Here is a 26,353-nt window from a genome sequence, read left to right on the forward strand (position 1 = left end):
GCGTCGTGAAAAAATTAAAAAAAAAAAAAAAAAATCATGATAATAACAAAATTTAGTGTAATTTACTACTTCATTATCACGGTTTTTTCAGTTGCTTAGCTTTCGATGGGAAAATATACGTATATATGTATTTATATACTTTTTTTTACTTATTTGTTCCCGTAAAAATCTTAAAAAAAAAAAGGCTTCTTAAAAAAAAAAAAAAAAAAAAAGTTATAATTATGATGAATAAGAGAATATTTAATTAGGGCCACAGAGATGGGAAAATCCCCACCTTTATAAATTATCTTTTCCGTTTCGTTCAATAATAAAAATATTAAAAGAATTTCATGTAAATTTATGCTTTTTTTATTTTATTTTTTTTCTTTATTTTGCTACATTATTTTTGGTTACGTCCTTTGCGAATTTTTTTTTTTTTTTTTTCTTTTTTAAATTTTCTTCTTCACTTACACCAAAAGTAGCTCGATCTTTTCTGATTCGTGTTTTTTTTTTTTTTTTTTTTTTGATTGAAAATCATAAACATGTCATTCCATATATAGGTTAAGCAGTATCCAGGAGAGCAAAAAAAAAAAAAAGAAAAAAAGTTAACATTTTTTTTCACATTTTCCTTGCAAAAATAAAGAATAAATGGACATATATAAATAATATTTACATTTTTGTAATACAACCAAATGTTCTGTCTGCATTTCGTGAATAATAACTAATATCTCATCAAGAGACAAGAAGGAGTGGGTTGAGGGGAGAAAAAAAAAAATAACCAAAACTTGGTTAACCTTTTTCCTAGAGTTAGTATAAAAATATATGCTTATTAAGCACACTTAATAATAAAATAAATTAATATTTAACATTTCCGAATTCACGTAACCGTATTTTCTTGCCTAACTCGTTCACATTTTTTACATAATATATATAACACCATGCACCCGTACACATACCCCCGTCACTCATACCACTATAAGGAGCACATCCTAATCCAAAACATATTTTTTCCCTTTTTTTTTTTTTTTTTTTCCCGAAATTGCTTAAAAAATGTTACTTCGTATTATATTATACCTAATGCTTTTAGTGAAATTTTTAATACTTTCAATTTAGTCGAGAAGAAATATGGTGTTAATTCAATTCGCCTACACACACACACACACCTCACTGACACAAATAAACATGAACAAAAACAAAAACATGCATGCTATCTCTCCACATACGTACATTTATGTTAAAAATGTATCAAATTGACAATGGCAATAAGAGACATTTTTTTTTTTTTTTTTTTTTTTTAAACAAACTTTTAACTTTTTTTTTTTTTTTTTGGGCGAAACCTTTAACTTATTTATTTTTTTTTTAAACTTTTAAACTCTATCTAGAAAGAAAACTAAACCCCACACACAATATATACACAACGTGTGACGAATGAATTTTCATTTGTTATAACGTGAAATATCCTTGTTACTAAACCTACTTTTTAATTGGCTAGCTAGGAAAAAAAAAAAAAAAAAGAAATGTTGAACTCACCAAAAATGAGAACATTATTTTTTAACCTCCCCTTTTCTTCTCTTCTTGAACATTTTGCAATCCTTTTCTTTTTCTGACAAAATCCTCTACCTATTCACCTCCTTATCCCCGATTTATTGTGTTAAAATGTAAGAAAATGAATACCTATTTCTTTTTTTTTTTTTTTTTCCTTTTTTTGTTGCCGTTTCACCATTTTCGAAGTGAACTGCTATTTTTCCGTGCATTTTACTGTTTTACTATTCTACTATTTTACTATTTTCCAAAGAGAAAAAAAAAAAAATATATATATGAACAGTTCATGTGAAAAACTCCCTACTTTTTGTTCTACTTTTTTTACATTTTCACCTTTTCGCATTCACAATATTTTGTTGTGTATAAAATTTGAGGATAATGCCCAGGCGTGTCTTCCTTTTTTCCTATTTTTAATTATTCGAAATACGACAATTAGAAATGGGAAAAAAAGGATCAGAAGGGGAAAGAGAAAAAATAAAAAGGACAAATGAAAAAAAAACTCTACATCCCACTTTTGAGCATAAGTAAATCCTTTGAAGGAGAAGCTTACGCCCCATAAGCATTTTGATTTTCCCTCCTTTTTCCATTGGCAAAAAAATACTACATTAAAGCTCTATTTTTGCCACTCCTGAAAATAAACATAATAAATGGAATGCCTTACGCTACGCAGAATTTTCTCGTGCTTTGAATCTTCGTACACTGTATTTTCTCTTCGAATGAACTTTCACTAAACTTCTCTCCACATTAAGACGTGCAGGTGCGTGAGTATCTCACTGTGTACATAGTTCTTTATCGGAATGAATTAACAACATCGCTTATGCAAAAATGAAGAAAAAAAAAATATATATATCTCATACACTTGTTATTTATAAAGGAGTACTATTTGATCATGTGAACATATTCGGGAAAAAAAAAAAAAAAAAAAAAAAAAAAAGGGCGTTCAACTGGTTTATGTATTTTTTATTTCGTTTTTTGTTTACCTCAATATGATTGTACCGTTCAGAAAGTTTTCAAAATTGGAATTTTTTTTTTTTTTTTTTCTACATAAGTTCGGTTGTACATATATACATGTATACATACATACACACATGCATGTCTACATAGGAATTATATGTGATATAGACATTTATTCCCCTAAGAGGTCCCTTATTCTCTATCTAGTGTAACATACATCTTTGCAATTTCTGAGTTGTTTTTCATTCATCGACGCGAAACATGAAATTAAAACATCCACATTAGTAGTCATACTATGACAAGTTGTAGGAAGTACCTTCTTCCCCTCTCTTCAAATTTAACTATACCTTGAATTCCTTAAAATAATGCTTATTCATTTGTGTCCTTTTAAATTTTATCTAAAAAAAAAAAAAAAAAAATTATAATGGATTACGTAAATAAATTGAAGAGGTTGTATCACAACATTCAAGTACGGTGCTAAGTGTGTATGTTCTTTGTTATATATGTCCTGACGAATGGAGCTTAAATATATTCGTTTTAAAAATTGCGAGGAAAAATCAAAACATCGTTCATTTTGTTACGCGAAAAGACCTATCTAAGTTGTTTCCTTTTTTTTTTTTTTTTTTTTTTTTTTTTTTTTTTTTTCCTTTTGCGCCCTATACATAGATCTCTTATTTTGTGTGTGTAAAATATGATATAGACAATTTGGGTATGCCCCTATTTTTATTCACATGTTTGCATACCGTTTTTATTCTTTATTTATTATATATATATATATATATATATATTTTTATTTTTTTTTTATTTTTTTGCGTTCACGAGACATATTTGAGGTATACATAAAGATACACCCATTGTTTTTACATTCCAATAACAACATAATGGAGATAATTTATTTACCTCGCCCATTCCTGTTATGTTTGTTTTATTGTTGTTATTCATATTCTCATCTCTCCCATGCACAGATATAGACAAAGTATATACAAAAAAAAAATATACATAAAAACATATGTACTATGCACTAACAAATATATACATAAAAAACATAGGTACATATGCAGTAAAAAAATATATACGTAAAAACATAGCTACAAATGTACATGCGGATAATTAGACGTGCAATAAACGAACAGGATCCACGAAATGAACACGTCATTCATCGGAATCGCTATCTGCTTTGTTGGCTCGTTTTTAGGAGCACTGGGAGATAAATTAGTTCATGATAGTTACAGTAAAGAAGATGTAAAAAAACAACACATGTCCAAAATGACCCTATGGATATTTGGAACCATATTGAGTGTTGTTATAGATCCAGTATTTACAATATTTGCATTATACTTCACTTCAGCTGCTTTAGTTGCTCCTTTTGCAGGTGTACATATTTTATGGAATTTAATAATATCTAACATTTCGTTAAAAATAAAAACGAAATTTCATCAATATATGGGATCCTTTTTTTTAATCTGTGGTATTGCATTAATTATTATTTTTTCTGAAAAAAAAGTAGACATAAGCAGTATGAACGACTTAGCTATCTTGTATAGTCAAACAAAGGTTGTCATTTATCTTATTCTTACTTTTACTACTATTATTATACTCTTAATTATTTGTTTACTTCCTTTTTTTTTTAAAGATATACAAAATAATTCCCCTTATGAAAATGAAAAAATTTTTTACGCTAAAAAATTTGTTACAAACATGTATTCACGTTCACGTGAAAATTCATTTTTTCAAAAAATTAATCCGCGTGTCAAATTATTAGGAAATGTATTTTCATCTAAAATGGAAAAAGGAGATTCTCCTCAGCATATCTCTCCCAGGTTCTACAATCATTCACTTCTTCTTGTGAAAAACAATGATGGCCATGATTCCCTTGGGGATAACCCCAACTTCAATGATCGTAAAAGCATACCTACAAGTGGCAGTTCTAGTCCAATTTGGAATGATACAGAATCAGGTACATCCATCGATATTGACAATTCTTCTGTATTGTCAAAAAATGGATATAGAAAAAAAGATTTGAGTAATCACATTGGTAGTGAGGCTGAAATGGAGGAACTTGTCTTGTCCAGGGGTGGGTTCATATTGCTTAATGAGATAGAAAAAAACGCAAAAATGGGAGAAAAACCAAGAAACTTTTGTCTCAGAAAAAATAAAGGCACATACCGATCTGATGCTACCGTAGCACATCTATGCGTGAACACGTTATTTCCTCTTAATCCGGCAGATAAAATTAAAAAAAACAATATCAAATCGAGTAAGCAAGGTAAAAAGAGATACAAAGAAGGGGAAAAAAAAACATATCAGGAAAGAGAAAAAGAAAGGGACGAAGAAAGTGGAACACATAGGGTCTTTTCCCAATTTTGCAAAAGTGATAAATCTATGGTGAAACATAAAGGAGATATCAAGTGGATGAACCTTGAGTTATTGAACTACGCTCGTTCTAGCCACCCAGATATGCAAAAATTGAAGTATGAGAAAAAAATGAAAACGTGGAAAGTTCATTGTCGTGGTGAAATACATCACAAATCAGGTGAAAGAAACCATAAGCTAAAATGGCAAAATAGACATCGCATAAAAAATGGATGTAACACATCATCTAGCTACATTCACATAGAATCCAAAATAAATCATGCAATAAATGACACTACAGAAGGAATTATACTTACTAAAGTGAACAAAAAAAATGATAATTTATTATCACCACACAATAGTGTCAAAGTGCTAAAAAAATATCTTCTAAAAAAGAATAGAAAAAAATTAAAAAAATTCACAAAAAAAAAGACAAAATTTGTTCCTTATATAAATGAACACAAGCAATATTCCCCTAGGATAGTGGACATACCCCACGTTAATGCTAAATCAAATCATCCTGATTCAAGCGAAGTTAAAAACCATTTTTGTCATATAGATTTTCTTAAATACGGAGACCAAATTGACACACCTACAAATTGGAAAGAAGGGGAATCATTCTCTTTAATGGTTTATTCACCAACGTTCACAGTTTCGGATGGAGATGTGGGTGGTGCCTGCACAAATGGAAGTTCGGATAAGGGTAGCATTGGGCGTCTCGCGAGAGGAGGAAGTGGAAGAAGTGAGAAAAGTGAGAGAAATGAGAGAAGTAGACGATGCGAGAGAAGTGGAAGAAGTGGAAGAAGTGGAAGAAGTAGAAGAAGTGGAAGAAGTGGAAGAAGTAGAAGAAGTGGAAGAAGTGGAAGAAATGGAAGAAGTGGACGAAGTGAACAAAACGAACGAGGTAACGGGGTCCATTTTCCGTACCTAGTTTTTATCGCATCTATCTATTCAACACCACCCAAGTCTGACAAACTGCGAAAAAATGAAATATACTACAGAATTTGCTGCTGCACATTATGTGGAATGTCAGGAGGCTTCGTTAATATTTTTTCAGAACAAATAATTGGAGTATTTTCAAGAGAAAATATACATATATTTCAACACCCCTTTTCATATATATTAATCATATTAACCCTTTTTTGTTTATGTAATCAACTGTTCTTTTTAAACATATCTTTATCAAAATTTAGCGTTACATCTGTCATCCCACTGATAATGTCCAATATCGTTTTTTTCAGCAGCCTCACTACTATAATAATGCAAGAAAAAGAATCCGTTATTCAACCCAATAATGCCATTTTCTTCTCTCTCGGTGTCTTGCTTGTCATCTTGGGCATTTTGTACTTGCAGTATAATATTAACCGCATTATTTTGAGATATTTCAAGACCAAAAATGGGTAAACTGAGAGAGTCATTCCTTTCTCCCTCCTCTTATCCTCCACGTGTATTTCCTTCTGGCCCTACTTCTACACCTGCTTCTGCTTCTATACCTACTTCTAATCGTGTTAATTTTGTATATTTCATGATTTTATTTTATTTTTTGCTAAAAGATATTAATCATGGTTAGAAAAAATGCCTCTTTCGGTCAGCTAAAGACAATTTTTTTTTTTTTTCCCTTTTTGTAACCTATTTTTTTGCCTTATTTACAAGTGTTGTTTTTCAAGAGAAATGAAGGTTTGCTATTTTTTTTTCATTTTTTTTTTTTTTTTTTTTTTTTTCTTTTTTTTGTGCTCCTTTTTGAACTCCTCTCGAAGGAGAGAGAATATGCACACAGCACTAGAAAAGGAAAAATAAAATATTTAAAGGGATAGATATCCACCACTACTACCACCCCTGACCCAGATCAACATACATGTGATGGGAAAAATAAATTATCAAGAGTGTTTATGCATACAAATGGAGGACCTCTAGTAGTACTCATACACCCACATTTGTTAGCAAAAATTTGCAAAGAACCATTAGAAACAAAATGCTTATCCAATATTCCAACGTGTCAAAATTTACCAATACGTCTGTAGGAAGCTACATCTCGCTAAAAAGCTACACAACTAACACTAACTATGGTCGCAAACTTTTCAAAAATATTTTAAAATACTACTTTCTTCTGCCACATGAAAAATGACATGCTGCATATTTTTGCAAAATAAGGGAAAATGAAAAAGGGAAAAAACCCGAAGCGAAAAAATTCAAGTAAATAAATTTGTGATATTTCTGTGTTTCGCTTGTGACTTTTCGAGCTTATGCGCAATTTTTAAAAATAAAAAAAAAAAAAAAAAAACATGAACATGAGCAGAAGCAGAAACAGAAGCAGAAACAGAAGCAGAAACGTGAACAGGAACACCAAATGCACGCTTAGCTAGAATGGGAGATAAGCACATAACATGGTGTATCTTATCTACAAGAAGAAAAAATCATTTGTGAGAAAGTAAGGAAAAAACACGTTTCAGAATAATATCCAATTTACCAATGAAAAAGGACCCTGTACCCATAAATAAGTGAAGTAGTAATTGGGGTAAAAAATATTATCACATTCGCACATATGTATACCCGTAGAAAAGAACAATTCATGAAATATGCCACCAGTTAATGTGTTTACTCATTTAATATCATCTGAACGGGAAAGAAAAAAAAAAAAAAAAAAAAAAAAAAGAGAGGAAAATAGGTAAGGAGAGGAAAAGTATCTAAAAAGCGAAAAAAACGGGAAGACGTCATCACAATTGAAATTAAACCTGAATTGGAACACTTCGGTTGTAGAGGTAGTGAAAAGACATCAGTGTGTAATATCCTCTCGTCTGACAAAGTTGCATACATGAGAGGATGTGACACTCTAGTGAAATGTCAAACCGAAGGACCATGTCAATGTCACAAAATGAAAGTCATCATAACAACCCTTGTCCTGTGCTTGGTGCCAATAAAGTGCGAAAGGAGCATAAATCAGGCATACATTATGAACTTTGCAGATTTTCCCCTCCAGCCAAGCACACGACAAGCGAAACATACATGGCAAATAAAAAAAATAAGACAAAAAAAAAAAAAAAACTGCATATATATTAGCGGAAATGACTTGTTCGAATATTTCGCCACATTGACAAATGAAGAAGATGATATGGATAAAGAAAAAAAAAAAAGAAAAAAAAATTATTCTGTCTCATATCTTCAAAAATTACCAAAAAAAAAACTTTTATTAAAAAGGTGGAAATATGACATGTATGAAAAAATTAAAGAAAAAATAAAAAACGATCAAGAATTAATAAACAAAACCAAAATATGTGGATACAAATTCAAATTACCAATTGACTTTTTCAAACTAGGATCTCAAATAAGGGGAAAAATTGTCAACGTACAAAATCATTTAATTAAGATAGATGTAAATGCTATTAATTTTGCACATCTCTATATTAAACGATACTTTGAAGAAAAAACACAAGTTCATAAAAAGTACCAAGTAGGAAAATACATCGATGTTGTTATCTGTTATATCCATAAAAAAAATGGAATTATTCAAGTCACAGATAATGAGGAAGAAATAAAAATCTTGCACCGAAGTTTGCGCAAGCTAAGAGACTCAGGATATTTACCCAAACTGGGGGAATCATCCCTTGACCACCAGATGACACCACATTCCGGTCCAAATCTGCACAGTGCATCTCCAAATGGAACCCTAGACGACAACACTATGCATCAGCAAGACGATTCCTCCCTGCGACGAACATCTGACTCATTCGTTGATACGGCTTCTGACTCATTCGTTGATACGGCTTCTGACTCATTGGCTGATTCGGCTTCTAATCCATTGGCTGATTCGGCTTCTGACTCATTGGCTGATTCGGCTTCTAATCCATTGGCTGATTCGGCTTCTGATCCATTGGCTGATTCGGCTTCTGATCCATTGGCTGATTCGGCTTCTGACCCAGTGGCTGATCCCATCCACCCGGAAGATATTAAAAAAAAACTGGGCGTGAGCTTCCAAACGAACGACGGAGAAACAGACCTCATGTACATCAAGGAAGAAAACATAATGAAGAAGAGAAAAAAAATCACAGATTTTAAAATAGAAGACACAGTAGGAGGCGTAATAAAATTTATAAATGAAGAAGGTGCATACATAGACATAGGGTGTGAAACATTGGCTTTCTTAAATTTGGGACATTATAATAAGGATCCAAAATATATGTTTAAAGATGTAAAAAAGAAGAAACTAAAAGTCAGTGATTATATTAAAAATTTAAAAATTCGAAAAATTGATATCTTTAATAACAGAATAGAAGTTACAATCTATAACATGCAAGAAGAAGCATGTCTACGAATACTAAATCAACAAGAAACTTTGAAAGAACAAAATAAGTATATGCCATGTTCATCCTTTATTGTGCATAATTATCATATGATTAATTATCTTAAAAAATATAACGAGCTAAAAAAAAAAAAAAAAAAAAATATACATAATTTATTTGAAAAAAAAGAACAATTAAACGAATTGAAGAATGTTACACATTTAAAAAAAAGTCAATTTACTCCATTTATGTTAAGATATAACGAACTTACAACCCCGAATAATAATTATGAAGATATGATAGAACAAAATGCAGATAATGAACAATTTCTGAAAGAAATTGGTGTTTTTCCAAATTCTCATAACGAACAAGGAAACAATAAATTCAATTTAGAACTTTTAAGGAAACAAAATAAATCATTAAAAGAAGAAATTAATCGTTTTAGAGAATCCATTCCTAGCGATAACGCCACATCTGGGATAAGTAGGAATTATCAACATGATGAACCCAAACTCGAATGGACAGAAAAACAAATGCATCATAATTTGAATCCATTTTTTACAGAAAATGCACAAATGTTGAATAATGAATCCACAACAAATTTCTCAAGTCATGAATATAGAGACGAAGTATCTGAAGAAAACCAAAATTTCCAAATGGAGGAAGAATCAGATGATATATTCCACATCTGCAATGATAATATGAAAAAAACATTTCCTAACAAACAAAATGACTCAACTCCGGACGGAAATAAACAAACATTACAATATCTAAAACAAAACATCAAAAAAATCAAAGAAAGTGTAATGAACGAAGGGGTTAAGAAAGAAAATTCTAAACTACAGCATGTACATGAACGAAACGGTAATGTTCCTTATGATGTTTCGCGAAAACTTTTTGACACTTGGAATAAAGTAGTAACTGAAGATACTCACAAAATTCAACATGGAACTTTTAATCAGCATGAGGAGCAGAAGGATCCTTCCTCGGGAGATCAATGTAATTTTGCAAGCTACCTTGACGAAGGTGATGATGATGGTGATGAGGATGAGGAGGAAGAGGGGAAGGAAGCTAAAGACGATTTCGATTTCCACCGTGATCTCAACCAAGGAGAAGGAAAGAAAAAATTCGCAGGAAATCCAAGTTACATAGAAGAAAAAAAAAAAAAAAAAAAAATGAAAAAAAAAAATATCTTTTTAGATGATGAACATGAACCACTGGATGAAGAAAATAAAAATTCAGGAGTGAAGAATGAAAACAGATATGAAGAAGTGAACAATTACAAAAGAAGTGAGGACGATTTCAACAGCGGTGACGAAAATGACGACTATGGCACTTCAGAAGAAAGTGAAGAGGACTTCCTTAACGTGAAAAAACATCTAAAATACATTATCAGCCAAAATGTAAGTATGAGTTTACCACATAATGAAGAGAAATGTATTGAGGAAGCATCTAAGCTGTTTGGAGATGATATCAAAACATGGGATGAAAAAATGTATTACTATTTTGGAGACAGGGATAATGTTTCTCTTGATGGTTTCGATATTTATGATCAAGATGAATTTAAAATTAACACTGTCAATAATAAGATTCAAGAATTTAGTGAATATGACAAAATTCTGGACTCACACAAGTTTAATGGATCGTCTGATATAGACCTTATGGGAGCCAAATATGGGGACGATAGTGTAGTAGATGCCACATCTGCTAATGATTGCCAAACTAGTCATAATCCAATCGAAACGAGAAACAGTCAAAAGGATTCACAAGGATCCTATCTTGATACAGAGGAAGTAGACCGAGATAGGGAAAAAGGGTATGGGACTAAGGGAGAAAATATCATTTGTGCATATAATATGAAAATGGACAAACAAATTGATGATAATGAAGGGGATCTCGAAAATTACATGAACACCTTTTTGGATGATGAAGATGACTCAAATGAACAAACATATGAACAAATGCAGGTAAAAAAACAAATACAAAATGATGAACCCATTTTACATCCACCAAAAGAAAAAAGAAAAGACAAAAAGATTAACCCAGTTAAAGACACAAATGAAAGATCAACTATATTGAATACCTCAAACAAAGGAATAAAAAAGAGTGACACAAACCAGCTCATTGATTTGGTGCACAGAGAGCAAAAAGAGGATATAGAAAATGCCGTGAAATCTTCATCTGAGAACCAGATAAATGTTTCTGATATTTTGAATAAGGCCATAAGAATAGGAGACATGTTCAGAAGGAAGGAACTGGAAAAACTTCTTCAAAGAAGAAAGGCACAAACGTCCAATCGTAGCGATTGTTATGATGGTACAGACAGTGATGAAGACAGTGATGAAGACAGCGATGGGGATAGAGATGAAGATAGAGATGGTGGTAGAGACCATTCGAGGAGTTCCATCACGAGGGAAATTAATGAGCACCTGGGCGAGGGGCCAATGGAAAATTTCTCACGTAAGCCCTTCCTCAGGGTTAGCAGAATTGCACGACAGGGCAATAAGGAGGGGGAAAGTGCGAAATTAAAAAAAAATGAAGAAGAAGAAGAAGAAAGTAAAAATGCAAAACGAAATTGCATGGAAGATGTTTCAGGAAGCAATAAAAGGAACACCCATGATAATCGAGACGATATGAAATTATACAAGCATGCATCATACGATGTGAGAGAAAAAAAAAAAAAACATAGCATAGCATAAAAGAGCATACCACCCCATTAGTGCAAATAATCTATCTTATACTTTTCTTTTATAATCTATATACCGTTTCGTTTATGAAAAAAGGGCATACATACCCTATTGTTAATATACTTCCATTTACTGACAGTTTGGTTTTTTTTTTTTTTTTTTTTTTTTTCTTTTTTAAACATCTCTGCAGGTGCAAGGATATTATAAGAGAAAAAGAAAAGTGAGAAACATTGACGATTTAGAAGCTGTGGATTCAGAAAATAATGATGACCTAATTTTAAATAATAACGATTTTCTAGATAATAATGCAAATGAAGGTACTGAAAATTGTGACAGCTACAGGGACAACCGTGACGATGGAGCAGAAAAGAGGAACGGTTATCCGGATGAAATACATAAAGAATCTTTAAAACTGGATCAGCAAATGGATATGTTCTTCTTGCTTGGGAAGAACGACAAAATAACACAAGGCAATTATTTAGAAAAATTACTCACAAAAGAAAAAATTGAAAACAAAGGTGCCAGCAAAGAAATTGATATGCTCCTTCAACATTACAGATATGTCAATGAACATCCGGATGAGTTTATTAAAAGTTTTTATAACGAAAATGGGGAAACAAACAAAAGTGCTGATTTTCTTGAAGAAAACTTTACAGATATAGACAAAAAACAAAAACATATTATAGAAAAACAATCAAATAGTATAGCGAATTCATTCAATATAATCGAAAGGGAAGGAGATCCAAGAACTAAACAGTCTAAACAAAGAACCCATGAAACTATAGCGAACTACATGAATACAAAATCAATAAATGCAGTAGAAACAGAATTGAATCATATGTCTAATGAAAGTTTAGCCTTACGATCATGGTCATTGAAACTAGGTTTAATAAAAGAAAAGGATATGCATTTAGATGATCAGTCACTCATTAATCATTTTATAAGTAACCCCAAATTTAAGAGAGCCTTAAAATATTACAACATTAAAAATACAAAAAATGTCACCATACCATTGATTTATAAAATGACTAAGCTGCTTTACTTTGAGAGGCCTTTTCCTAGGAAGGAACAAAATCGCAAGTTGAACATGAATTAGGTTGACGATATGAAAAATGGGTCAGAAAAATGGGTCAGAAAAATGGGTCAGAAAAATGGGTCAGAAAAATGGGCCAGAAAAGGGGTCAGAAAAATAGGTCAGAAAAATGGGCCAGAAAAGGGGTCAGAAAAATAGGTCAGAAAAATGGATCAGAAAAATGGATAATAAAGATAGATAAGAAAAATAGAACAGCGTAATGGAATAGCGAAATGGAAGAGCTATCTCCCCAAAATGCCCCCCTTTTGCTGTTCATACAATTTTGCACGGAACACAGTTATAAAGGGAAGAAAGGAATAGAAGGTGGGAAAACAGCTGAACGAAAGCATTAAGTGAATAATTATAAATATGTATTCAAATTTGATACTCGCAGTGTGTGTACAACCTTTATGCAAACATATTTGCAATGGTATAATTTTTTTATTTTTTTCCCCCTCGTTTTTTTCGTCTCGCACCTGTTTCCTCCTTTTTTCACATTTTTTTCTTTTTTTTTTTTTTTTTTTTGTTTTATATGCCTTCTTACACTTCTGTCCACCCTCATATGATGAAAACTAATCAAGTGTAGAAATGTTCCCTTATTAAACACTCATTAGCCACGGGGTCAAAATCAGCAAGAGGGTCATACTTATTCTTTCGCTTATTTTCCTTTTCCTGTTCTATTTTCCGAACCTCTTCCTGAACCTCAGGTCTTTTACTTAATTTTTTGGTTTTCAAAATGTTTCTAAGCATTTGCTCTTTTTTATAATTTCCTCTATGTTTATAAAACGTCTCAAATTTAAGGCTGCAGAATTTATTGAGGTAGTCCATGAAATTTCTTTTTAAATATTTTAATTCCAAACTTGGCCTCACAATATTGTGAATCCGATTGAGTACGTAATAAATGGAATCATCTTTAAAAAAATTATATTTTCTTTTTTCTTGATCAATTAATTCATTATTTATTTCGATTTTATTTATGAATATTCTACTCATTTCTTGTCTGTGTCCATAAAATCTTTTATAATTTTTCTTGGGCTTAAATTTTAAACGATATATTTTATTTCCTCTAAAATGATTCATAACTGTTGCTTTTATTCTTACATTATCTAAAAAAGGAGTACCAAATAATAGTTTCCCGTTCATAGTACTATAAAAAAAAACTCTATTTAAATATATATTTTTGTTTTCTTCTTGTTTAATTCTAAATACGTCATAATATCTTCCCTCCTCAACCCATCTGATCTTACCACATATTTCAATCACACAGAATTTCCCACTCCTATCTCTGTCATCTTCTATTTCTGAAAGTTTTACTTGTGCAGGAGAATTTATTAAAACGTGTAATTTATTTCGTCTAGTCCATTTGTGTTTACACTTTTTCAAATTACTAACAAAATTTATATTATGGTTTCTTATACAACGGGTAGGGGATGATACTAGATTTACTTTAGTACCATATAAAAATGGTGGAGAAAAAACGAAAAAAATGACATATATGCCCAAAAAAAGCATATTTCTCACACATCTCCTCTTTTTGTTTCTTCCCTATTTTGTTCGTCTTTCAAAATCTTTACCTTCCTATTTTCATTTTTTTATCAACTTGGAATTGTGACACTCTATTGCATCCTGTTCTGTGGTATATTTTCCTTTTTTTCTTTCCTTTTTTTTTTTCCTGAGGAAGTCTTATTTTTTTTATGACTACTTTGTTTTCATGAACCTGCCCATCCGTGGGTCTCCACTCATGCTTTAGGACGCGAGTGTAAACACGTGTGTTAAGTGCATGAGTTTGTACCCGGGCGGGCGGGGCATGTACATTATGTGCACGTGCTGTAAATGTTCTATATGCACACGCTCTTTGTAAATACTATGATGCTTATAATTCTTGCAAAGCTTAAAATTGTTACAATGCTTAAGCTTCTTACAATACTTAAACTTCTTACAATACTTAAACTTCTTACAATACTTAAACTTCTTACAATACTTAAACTTCTTACAATACTTAAACTTCTTACAATACTTAAACTTCTTACAATACTTAAACTTCTTACAATACTTAAACTTCTTACAATACTTAAACTTCTTACATTATTTAAACTCCTTACATTATTTAAACTTCTTACATTGCTTAAATTGCCTAGTGTTGATGTAAAAAATCAACAGGGGTCATAATCCGGGGATTTAAGCCCAACCGAAATGTATATCTTCACACATTAGTAGCACACGTGTTATGTTTGGCTTTTTTTTTTTTTTTTTTTTTTTTTTTTTTTCCTCATGCACAGGCAATTTTTCCCCGAAAAAAATAGCGCTACCTAGCTAAAGTGTACCATCACAATTTTCTGAACAATTCAGAAAAAAGAGAAAAGAAAAAAAAAAAAAAAAAAAAAGAGGATTCCTAAATAGCTTTACATTCACTTCAATTTATTTAACCTTTTCTAGCATAAAGAGCACACAAATAGTTTTTTACACAAGTTGTAAGCAAACATTTTCAAAAGCACATTTTTGCTTTCACAACAAATCTTATAAAGCATTTACTGCAGGAAACTGCAACAAAACAATTGAGTGAAAAGAACATTTTTGCGAACACATTCCAGTACTTTTTCACTTGATGGTTCTTTTGGAAGTAAAATTATCCTTGTTCAAAGCATTAGCACTTTTTTTTTTTTTTTTCAAGCGAAAAACTTTTCATGCGTTAGACTGATCGTTTAATCAACACATATGAAGATGTATGTAGTATATCTACATATACATATGTACATTTTTTCACTGTGTATAATATACAATATATGTATTATTTTCCCTTCACGATTACAACTATTGGACAAATAAAATATAAAAAAGAAAAAAAAAAAAAAAAAACCTTATGTAAACCTTATGTCATAGGAAACGTAGCTACACAAAATGACAATCAAAATGAATATCATAATAATAGAGCTAAGATATGTTTTCACAAAATATTCTTTTTTTCAATCTTGCATTGGTAAAATATGAATGATATATGGACTCATTGTACCAATAGGATCAATGACTCAAAATGGAAAATTCTATGTGTAGACATGTATCAAACTCTGGACATTTTTTTTTTTTTTTTTTTTTTACATTACATTACATCCACTGCCAACCGTTCTGGGAAGGAAATTCCATTTGAGAAATTTTTTAAAAAATTTTCTCTGGATAAGGAACCCTTTTCCAACAATTCATGGGGATATAAAGAATTTTTCAAATTGTCATCAAAATGTGAAGAATTCGATTTAAAAGTTTTGTATACAGGAAAAAAACTTAAACCTAAATCTTCATCGTTTAAGTAATGGAAATATCTACTTCTCATAATGTTATTGTCTTGATGTTTACTCTTTTTAATGTCTCGTGCGGAAATGATATTTCTAATTCTATTTATGTTTTGATTAGCATTTTTTATTTCATCTAATAATGACTTTTCATTCCGAATTTCGTAATTACTTTTCGATATGAAATCTTTAACCATTTCTGAATACGGCTCCACTAGTATATTTTGTAATGTTGTTTTGAACTTCACTTTAGATAAATTCAAGTGTATAATTGGTGATTGGGTCAATCGAGCATATTCATTTTCTCCTTCATCGGTCTCTACCTTCTCGATCAGAGATTTTAACAGGTTTCGCACTTTCTTGTTTTTCCGCACCTTCCCACAATTGCAAAACAGTGAACTTATAATTACTAGATAAATACAAAAAGACTTGAACAGTTTTGTCCTTTTCATTTTTGATATTATAATGGGGTATATTATGATCACAACAAGCTGAGATTTTTTCAAAAATCAAAAGCACTGTGTGTGTATGTTTAACAATATGGATTAAAACGAAAAAGCGGAATGGACAAAAAATTAAATCAGAAGGGAAAACAAAAGCACATCCAAGATCCGGCTGCTTTGCCCGCGTCGAATAAGCACAAAATGAACTGCACCAATAGGAACTGGAGGACCTTATCAGAACTCTTCAGTTTTTACTCTCCTCCTTCCAATACATATGTATGTACATATGTGTGTACATATGTGTGTATATATGTGTGTATATATGTGTGTACATATGTGTGTACATATGTGTGTATATATGTGTGTACATATGTGTGTACATATGTGTGTACATATGTGTGTACATACATGTATACATTCATGCATACACACGGCACAATTATGTGATGCATGCCACTGCAAAGATGACGAAAAAATCTTCTTTGTTTTTGAAGCCACCTCATGTAGACACTTTCACAACGTGTTGCACATTTTCTCATTCAACATTTGAAACTTGTGTCCTTGTAAACAAAATAAGAAAAAGAAATTTCGCGGGGGGAGAAGTGGGAATATTCTTGCAGGCGCGTAGTGTGCATATACTGTACGTTTATCTACGTGTAGTAAATAATTCCCTTGTTAATCATCATGAGTGTGAAAAGCAACATCAGGTGGTATATTTTCCTACACTTTTTTAATGTACACACAGGAAAATTTTGGAAAAAAAAAAAAAAAAATTCCTATGTGTACAACGCACAAAAGGAAATTGCAAAAAGGAAATTACAAAAAAAGAAACTGCAAAAAATGAAACTACAAAAAAAATATCGTTTTCAAAAACAGTCCAAGAAAAAGAACATCTCCCACTAAGAAATTTAATCAAATGATCACTCTTTCAGTAAGGAAAAAAAATCAAAAAGCAAAATATATTTCTTTGAAGAGAATTACTTAAAATTAACAAAGAGGTGTAGGCATATATACATCAAAAACCACGCCAGGTGAGACAACATGGTCGAATTAAAATACATATGTTATTACATATGATAACCTGATTAAAGTTTTTAATTCTTTGATTCACTTTTTTTTTTTTTTTTTTTTTTATATTAATATTTATCAATTAAAAAATTGAGAAGAATAGTTTACTCACATCAGGTAAGAGGTAAGTTAATGGATATGAAGACATGTGACCATGAGCACCTGCTGTTGCAACTAGGGGGATGCAACTGAGGAGGCAGTTCATACCACAGTTCACATTCTCCAAATCTCTTGAGAAACTAAAAATATGCTTCGCGATGGTTATTCATATGTACGTTCCGAACAAATGTGTTCATTTGTACATCGGATGAAATGACATGTTCACGTTCGTCTTTGGCACTTTGGAAATGCGGCAAAAAAGTGTGGCAAAAAAATAAAATCAACAAATCGATTCGGAAAATACAAAAAAAAAAAAAAAAACGATGGGGAAGGTAAATAAAGAAGGAAATATTATAAGGGGTAACAAAACACTTGGGAAACATAAAAATGTGAAGATATTTTATGAACTCATGCACAAATATGCCTCTCTCAATTTTTATTTCTCGTATTGTTAGAAATCTTATCCATGTGAAGTTGATTTTTTTTTTTTTTTTTTTTTTTTTTTACGCTTTTCATTTCTATTGTATGGTAAGATTCTTCGCACATTCACTGTCTTCTATTTTAACGCACAAAAGGGGAGGGGGGGGGGAGAGGAAAATTATTTTTGTAATTATGACTTCGCTATTTGTTTTTACTCCTCGGGAAATCACTATCTTTTGTAGATTCTCTTGCCTTTCGGTCAGAAGTAAACTCATAATGGTTATTTTTCCATCTTGTCGAGGTTTCATAATTACCACCTTCTTTTTTTCTGGTAGAGGTGTTTCTTCTGGTTATTAAGTTGTGTCCCATTACGCGATATCATATATTCTTCAAGTGTTAAAAAATTGGAATATCTATTATTGTAATAATAGTTCCCTGAGGTATTATTACTACTTCCATAATTTCGATCATTTGTATATGTCTTAATAGAAGATGGTAACTTAAATTTATGATGTTTCAAAAAATTTTCTCTTAATATTTCATTTTTAAAAGCTACTGTAGCTATAGTTGGGCAACTTTTTGTTAAAAATATATCCTCAAATACTGGACAACGATCCGTGCTTGAAAATTGAGATTCTATAAATTTTCTCAAATCATAATCGCTCCACTCCGCTGGTTTATTTTTAATAACAACACATAACTTTTCCTTAATTTCTTCTGATATTTCTTTCCATCCTAGATTGCTCGGCCATATCATTGATCCCCTTCGCTTCTGTTCAATGCACTCCTGCTTGCTACGTCTGTCCATGCTGCAACTCTTTTTCTGGATCCTCCTTTCCAAACTTCTCCCACTAGTACCACTGCTACAACTTCTTACCTCCTTATTTCGTTTCCTCCTATCGGATTTCTTTTCCCCATTTGTTTCATCACCTGTATTGTAACGACGCTGGTCATGCTTTCCCATCCACTCCTGCTGCTGCATCTGCATCAGCTCCTCTTCCATCTTATTCTCTTCTTCCTTGTTCTCATTTTCATTTCCTCCTTTATCTTTTATTTTCTGACTTATGGAGATAGTAACATCCTGATTATCATCATCTATTCTCCAACCATAATTATCCCAAAAAAATTTTTTTTTCTCTTCTATTGGAGGGTCTATATTTAATGATATTTTTCTTTCTACATCTTCTTCTCGTATTTCTTGAATTATTTCCTCCATATTTCCTTCATAAAAATAGATGGTAATTTTTTTTATCCCGATAATTTTTTTTTCTCTTTTTTTCAATTTTTTCAATTTTTTAAAAATTTCATTCTGTTCATTTATTATACCTTGAATTATGTCACAGTTGTATTTTCTGTTTCTCCTTTTCTCACATATATTTCTTTCTTCAATGACACGATTATTTTTGTTTTTTCCCTCTTCTGATTGCACCTTCGCATAATTAGAGGGGTTATTGTTACTACTATGGTTTTTACTTCTCATTGTTGTGTTACTAAAAATTGATTCATCACAATTCAGAACACGTGTATCATCATATCGGTAAGAACTATTAGTGCTCTTAAGTTCACTTCCACTTTTTGTATCTGACGTGTTTGAGTAATTTCTATTTTCAACATATTGACTAGAAAAATCCTTTTTTTCTATTATTTCTCCATATTTTTCTTTCCATCTATTTCTAACATTATTACTTTCATATGATTCTCTGTACCGTTTCTCTTTTCCTGGGTTATAATTTCTGTGGTCTTGATATTCCCTACGTTTCTTATTCATGTTGCTTGAAACTTCCGTTGACATAGGTTTTTCGTGTGTATCTTCTTCCCCTCCATCTGTCTCATCCCCTTCATCTGTTTCATCCACTTCATGTCTAAATTGTTTCTCCCTACTCCATTTGGAAATTCCTTCTCCATGAATCGAGAAACTAGATTCACTGTCGAATCCATTTCTAAACAAATCGCGCTCGCTGTTAACTTCACTATAATCCCATTCACTATTCTCTATATCATCTTCAGCTTCTACCCCTACAAGCTTTTCATTGTATAAACAATAGTGGACTTTTTTATCACTTCTATTCCTTTCGTTTTCAATCTCTTCACTACAGTTTAAATAACTCTCATTGTATTGCACTATCTCATTCAGTCTACTCCTCTCTTGATCGTCATAGACATTTCCTTTATTCTTGTTATTTCTTTCGATTGATTCATAATTTTGACACGAAGATGCTACATGAATGTTATGCCTTCCGGATAATCTTGAAATGTCTTCTTCATCCTTCTCATATCTTCTACAATTTGTAAAACGAAAAATACTCCCTTTCGTTTCATCTCTTTTTTGAATAATAATGGATTCAAATAAATCTTTTGTTAAGTGGCGTCCCTCAACTATTTGTTCTTCTCCTACTGAATCATTTTTCCCAAAGTGAATACTATCATCCTGCTCCTTTTGTTTCTTCTGTTCCTTCTGTTCCTGTGGTTCCTTTTTTTCTTTATCTTTCCCTTCATTCTCCTCTTGTTGAATTTCATTTAAGCCTGAAGTTTTTCCATTTAATTCTGTCTCATTGATAAGCCTCACTAAAACTCTGTTATTATTTTTTAAATCATCATAAATCTGAATTTTTTCTTTTTTTAGCAAAAATTTTGCAAATTTATCATTACATATAACTTTCCATGGATATAAATTTGTCTCTTCTTCTACTGGCTTTATCACTTTTTTAATTTCAAATTCAGCATTCTTTTGTATATCCAACAGATAATAAAATATCCCTTCGCGTATATGTAACGGTAAGTTGTAGCATTTTATTACATGACCGTCCAGGGGTGGAGTTCTAGTATTATAATTCTCTTCGTTCTTAATTTTGAGACTCTTTTCATGGTTAATCAGTAAGTGGGGAAATGTCATCATGTTAGCATAAAGTGAGAAAAATGAACAAGGAAAAGAAAAAAAAAAAAAAAAAAAAAAAAAAAGGTTATTTTTTTTTTTTTTTTTTTTTTTTTTTTTTTTTTTTTTTTTTTTTTTTTTTTTTTTTTTTTTTTTTTTTTTTTTTTTTTTTTTTTTTTTTTTTTTTTTTTTTTTTTTTTTTTTTTTTTTTTTTTTTTTTTTTTTTTTTTTTATACAATGTCAATGTTAACCTGGATGATCAAATCTGGTATATAGAGCCAGCTATGTACCATCTCCCATTTTTTTTTTTTTGCCCCCAAAGAGAAAAACTAATAAAAACAAAAAATGAACAAATAAGGTTTATTCTTCCTAATACAAACAAACAAAAAAAAAAAAAAAAAAAAGATACCAATGGATTGCTCGATTCCAATTCTCAAACTGTGTGAATTATGATCAGGGGATTTCCCTCCCCCCCCCCATGATGTGCATATATTTGATGGGCCTAATTTTAAGGCCACGATAAAACAACAGTTCCTTTTGGATATAAGTTTTTGTGAGACATATCAAGCAGTCCACACGGATATGCAAATGGTACATGTGTTGACATAACATTTCCCGAACTATCAAACGGGAGGTATGGGAAAACAAAAAAGAGGAGCAAAAATAAAAGTAGCATAGATTGGCATGGAAGTGGCATAGAAGTAGAATAAAAATAGGTAAAAATGTGCAAAAACAAAGCACTGTGCATATAAGTAGACAAATCATCAATCTGTCACGGAGTCACCACCAGTATTCACCGTTTTATTCCTAAGCAATAAGTGGCCTTACGAAAAGAAATTTGCATGGGCACGCATGTAGAATGACCTCTACCAATCGGTTGCGACAGGGGAAAGAAAACAAACATCCTATGTTAAAAAAAAAAACGTCAATCGTCAATCGTCAATCGTCAATCGTCAATCGTCAATCGTCAATCATCAATCGTCAAACTTTTTTTATCCTCCAAGTGCTGTTATACAAAAAGGGATCATACACCAATCGCGAACCGTCTCTTCTTAGCTTCTTATGTATGGAGGGCCATGCATACTTAACTTTTCGCTTAGTCCGTAGCTCGTATTTCTTTTTATGTATATTTCCCAAGTTCACTTTGTTATACTGTTTATATAATTGCATAGACCTATCATTTCGATTTCCATCATCAGTGTGTGTTGTTTCAATTAGTTGAGCCATTTGCATTACTTTCATTGTTTGATTCACTTGAGTTATGTGTGCATTATGCAAGTCAGTCCAAAACAGATTGGTTGGATTGCTTTCGTAGTACTTTTTCACATTTTGGGCCCTTTTTATCTTTTTTTTTTTTTTTTTCTTTTTTTTCGTTTTTCTTGTCTCATTGCAATATTTCTCGATACTACCACACTTCTCCTTTTTCTTTTTTTCCTTCTTATCATGCATTTCGATACGATTCTGCTCGTTTGCGATGCACACCTGATTTTTTCTCTTTTGAATATTTTTTTTTTCAGCACTCTTGCAAAGACTATCCTCTTCACATCTCTCACTTAAGCTACCCTCCGCTGTGAGTCCATCGAAGAGGCTCAATCCTGCATCTGAAGAACTAATAACCTCTCCCCCAGGGGTAGAGATACATGTGACTGTTTTTTTTCTTTCCCTACAGCTGATCGTGTCATTATTTTCCTTCTCATTTGTTTCGTTCAGCGTGTTAGGAATTTCAACTATGTTACTTTTTTTTCTAATTGGTGAAGTTTGAGACATTTCCCATTCCTCCTTCACATATTGTGCCATGTGTTGTGATAGTTCATTCTTCCTCTTTCCTTCGTCTCCCATAACTTCAATACCTTTCGTCTCTCTCATCCTGTGTCTCTCCTTACTAGTGCCTTGCTCCTCAGAAGTATCAAGACTGTTACATGAATGCAATGCTGGATTCACGTTGATGTCTATATAATTGGAGAAAAGTTGGTTGTTTACCACGTTCTCGTGATTCACGATTTGGCATCTACACGTGTCATACCCCCACTTGTCTCGTGAACATCTGTCGTGTGAGCACCTTCCGTGTGAGCACCTTCCGTGTGAGCATCTTCCGTGTGAGCACCTTCCGTGTGAACATCTGCTGAGCGAACCTTTGTCGTGTTCCCACTTGCAGGCTCCCCAAGTGCCGCGGAAAAATGGAGCATGCATGGGGACATCTAGCTGCATCTGAGGGGGACTGGGTTCTAATCCCTCTGGGAAGAAAGCCAATAAGGATTGGTCTAAGGAAGAGATATAAGTGGAACGTGGGGGATGGAATCCATAAGGAAGTGTATCCGATTTAAACGAATTGAACCTATTTGAATTTCCTATTTTCTGCAACTTACCCCCAAGACAAATGTTGTGATTTCCACAATGTTTTGTGTAATGTCCAAGTAATAAATTGTTATTCACATTCTGTTTTAAATCGCAATTATGATAGGGAATTTCATTGTGTCTCTTCATCATCAAGCTGTTGAACTTCCTCCCATTGCTGTTACCTTTTTGTATCGTTTCGGTACTCCCATCGATGATGCTATTTAACTTTTCCTCTAGTACTGAGATACTATCTTGAATATTTGTTTCATCATCATTGCAATCTTTACACAAAATTTTTCCTTCATCATGAAGAAAATGTTCGTGGTTATTGTTTCGTGTATCCATTTTTTCCTTCTCAGTATTTTCATCATCCCCTATGGGGTAACATTCCTTATACTTGTTACAATCTCCATTCCCTTTCGAATGAACATTTTGATACAAATTTGTAGTTTCAAAAGAAAAAGGACAATTTTGTTTTTCCCTCTTCTTACCTCTTAGCTTCATTTGATCTGTCATCAGCTGATTCCTTCTTCTCACATGTAAATAATTGCTATACATATGGGGTTCATCATTTAAGTATATTTCTGACAGTGATGTATCATTTAATCTGAACTGATCCTTAACTTTATGTGCCTTACACATCTTCAGCTTAACTTTTTTTGCATAACATGTGTTACAATCTTTTCCATTTTTGCCACTACAAATGCAGTTGTTCGTTATGTTATTTGTTGAGATGTGTTCATGTTTGAAATTCATCATCGAATTGCTATCCCTACAGGATTCCCTTGACATTTCATGCGAAGTAGTAGTATTATCATTACAACAGGTGCTGCATGTTGTACTTCTTACATTTCGAAGAATTGGTCCATTTTTCCTGAAATTTTTTTTTTTTTTTTTTTTTTTTTCCTGCACAAATTTATAAAAATCTTCATTTCTTTCTGAACAGTCAGAATTTAACTTTCTTATTTGCTCATTATATATATTTGTCATTCTGTTCCCCTTTTTACAGTTTTTCGAACATGTACTTCTCCATTTTTCTAACATAAGGTTTTTACAACAGTGTTTGTTTTGCTCTCCTATTTCATATTCTCTATAGTTAAAATTTTCCAATTCATGGCTAGCTAGTTGATCTACATTCATGAGGGAACATAAATAACCGTTCCTGTTCCTAACATGACTATATGCACCATTTTCATATTCTCTCTTTTTTTCATTCACTATTTTAGACAATCTCTCATTTTCCTGTGATAATCGAATCATTACATCCTTTATTGAATCCATCGAATTGTCAGAAAAGTTTAAATCTGCAAAATTCTCAGGTGATGAATTTGAATTTTCATTTTTATTATAATTTTTCTTAGACACAGTCAAATCTTTTTTCACTTCTTCATTGTCTACCTTATTCATACATGTAAATGAGTTTCTGAAATGCAATGATTCTTCATTCAATGAGTTTTTTTTCTTCTTTTCTTTTTCTTTTTCTTCTTCCTCTAAATCTGTTGAATGTCTGTTTGACGATTTAGAAGAAGGGATATGTTGCTTTTCCACATTTTCTCTCCTCCCCTGTGAAAAAATCTTACCATTAAAAATGTGTGTCTGTTCTCCCTCCTTCAGCTCTGCATTATTCACTTCACATATACTTGTGTTCGAATTAGCCATTTCATTTATGCAAGAAAAATCATTGATTTTTTCACGTATATTCCTCACCATAAATTCTTTTTTGTAACAGTTCACATGCTTTATTTTGCGCTCTTGGAAAAAATCTTCATTGGATTGGACTTCGCTTATACGTTTTTCCCCCGCATACTCGTGAACATTTTCGGTGTGACGTCTTCGTGGTTCTATCCCTTCTTCCTCTTGGTCATCTAACCAACTTACTTCTCCACCTCTATGAACAATGTCCTTACCATGGAAATTACACAAAATATCGTTTAATATATCTGTGTTATGAAACGAGAGATTCCTTTTTTCTTCTCCCTGCTCCTTGACTTCTTTTCTTAGGCATAACGACGTGTTTAATTTGCACTTTTCGCTTTCCTTTAACTGTTCATCTATATTACCAATTGTTTTATTCTTCAATACCATAAGTGTATCATACAATTCATTATATGAATTTTTCATTTGATTAATTATATCTTCATAGAAGGAAATTATTTCCCTTGGATTCTCCACCACCCCTGCCTGTTCGCATAGTGGTATCATTGGGTTCTATTTTAAGTGTTCAGAAAAATTAGTGGATATCACTTGGAGTTGTGTACACAAGAGAGCGAACTCGAATGAGTGGGGTAAACATATACTTAGTGATCTCAGCTGAACAGGTTCTAATGTAGACAAGAAGAAGTTACTATTATATAGCAATGGAGGGATTGTCAAAAATGGACAAAGTGGTGGAATTGCGTTGCGATGGATAACCGGAAACAGATACAGAATGTAAATCTAGCTTTTTAACGAAAAAAAAAAAAATATAATAAAAAAAAAAGGAAAAACGAAAAATGCGGTATAAACTGGGGAAGAAACAAAATTGGCTAGCTACCAAATGGGGAAGAAACAAAATTGGCTAGCTACCAAATGGGGAAGAAACAAAATTGGCTAGCGGCCAAATGGGGAAGAAACAAAATTGGATGGCTGCCAAATGAAAAAGTTACCAAATGGGATTGTGCCCCCCAAATGGCCACCTGAACAAAATGCACCAACAGAATCCCCCGTGATTTCATTAGCCCATGTATGCATTTTCCCCTGGCCTTTCAGAGAAGGAAAAAAAAGTTATATCGTATCATATAGAGTTATGTCTTATTATGTCAATCAAGTAGCGAAATTAAAAATAAAAAATAGGACTCTAGGAAAAATATACAGTCAAGTTACACATTGTGTACAACCTGAGCAGAAAATAGACGTGATGTTACAAAATTGATATTTGCACAAAAAAAAAATAAAATAAAATAAAGCAGCGAGGGAACTGCTACCTTT

The 26,353-nt window shown here is 32.0% G+C and overlaps 6 protein-coding genes across 6 annotated transcripts; 2 read left to right on the forward strand and 4 right to left on the reverse strand.

Annotated features, from left to right (window-relative positions):
* Nucleotides 1-3,618: 3,618 nt before the first annotated feature.
* PGO_050390 (hypothetical protein, conserved) lies at nt 3,619-6,231 on the forward strand (the record flags this gene model as incomplete). The annotated part of the gene is made up of 1 exon (XM_028686417.1): nt 3,619-6,231. The coding sequence occupies one exon, from the start codon at nt 3,619-3,621 to the stop codon at nt 6,229-6,231; it is 2,613 nt and encodes an 870-aa protein (XP_028542218.1).
* Nucleotides 6,232-7,699: 1,468 nt separating this feature from the next.
* On the forward strand, nt 7,700-12,887 carry PGO_050400 (hypothetical protein, conserved; the record flags this gene model as incomplete). The annotated part of the gene is made up of 2 exons (XM_028686418.1): nt 7,700-11,767; nt 11,982-12,887. 2 exons carry the CDS (start codon nt 7,700-7,702, stop codon nt 12,885-12,887), a joined length of 4,974 nt encoding a protein of 1,657 aa, XP_028542219.1.
* A 552-nt stretch (nt 12,888-13,439) lies between these two features.
* Nucleotides 13,440-14,375, reverse strand: PGO_050410 (plastid 50S ribosomal protein L21; the record flags this gene model as incomplete). Its single annotated transcript, XM_028686419.1, has 1 exon — nt 13,440-14,375. The coding sequence occupies one exon, from the start codon at nt 14,373-14,375 to the stop codon at nt 13,440-13,442; it is 936 nt and encodes a 311-aa protein (XP_028542220.1).
* Nucleotides 14,376-15,960: 1,585 nt separating this feature from the next.
* On the reverse strand, nt 15,961-16,599 carry PGO_050420 (hypothetical protein, conserved; the record flags this gene model as incomplete). The annotated part of the gene is made up of 1 exon (XM_028686420.1): nt 15,961-16,599. One exon carries the CDS (start codon nt 16,597-16,599, stop codon nt 15,961-15,963), a length of 639 nt encoding a protein of 212 aa, XP_028542221.1.
* Nucleotides 16,600-18,487: 1,888 nt separating this feature from the next.
* Nucleotides 18,488-21,070, reverse strand: PGO_050430 (hypothetical protein, conserved; the record flags this gene model as incomplete). Its single annotated transcript, XM_028686421.1, has 1 exon — nt 18,488-21,070. The coding sequence occupies one exon, from the start codon at nt 21,068-21,070 to the stop codon at nt 18,488-18,490; it is 2,583 nt and encodes an 860-aa protein (XP_028542222.1).
* A 960-nt stretch (nt 21,071-22,030) lies between these two features.
* On the reverse strand, nt 22,031-25,588 carry PGO_050440 (hypothetical protein; the record flags this gene model as incomplete). The annotated part of the gene is made up of 1 exon (XM_028686422.1): nt 22,031-25,588. The coding sequence occupies one exon, from the start codon at nt 25,586-25,588 to the stop codon at nt 22,031-22,033; it is 3,558 nt and encodes a 1,185-aa protein (XP_028542223.1).
* Between the last annotated feature and the right edge of the window lie 765 nt (nt 25,589-26,353).

The sequence above is a fragment of the Plasmodium gonderi genome (genome assembly GCF_002157705.1).
Source record: "Plasmodium gonderi DNA, contig: Chr05, whole genome shotgun sequence".
NCBI classification, from domain to species: Eukaryota; Apicomplexa; class Aconoidasida; order Haemosporida; family Plasmodiidae; genus Plasmodium; species Plasmodium gonderi.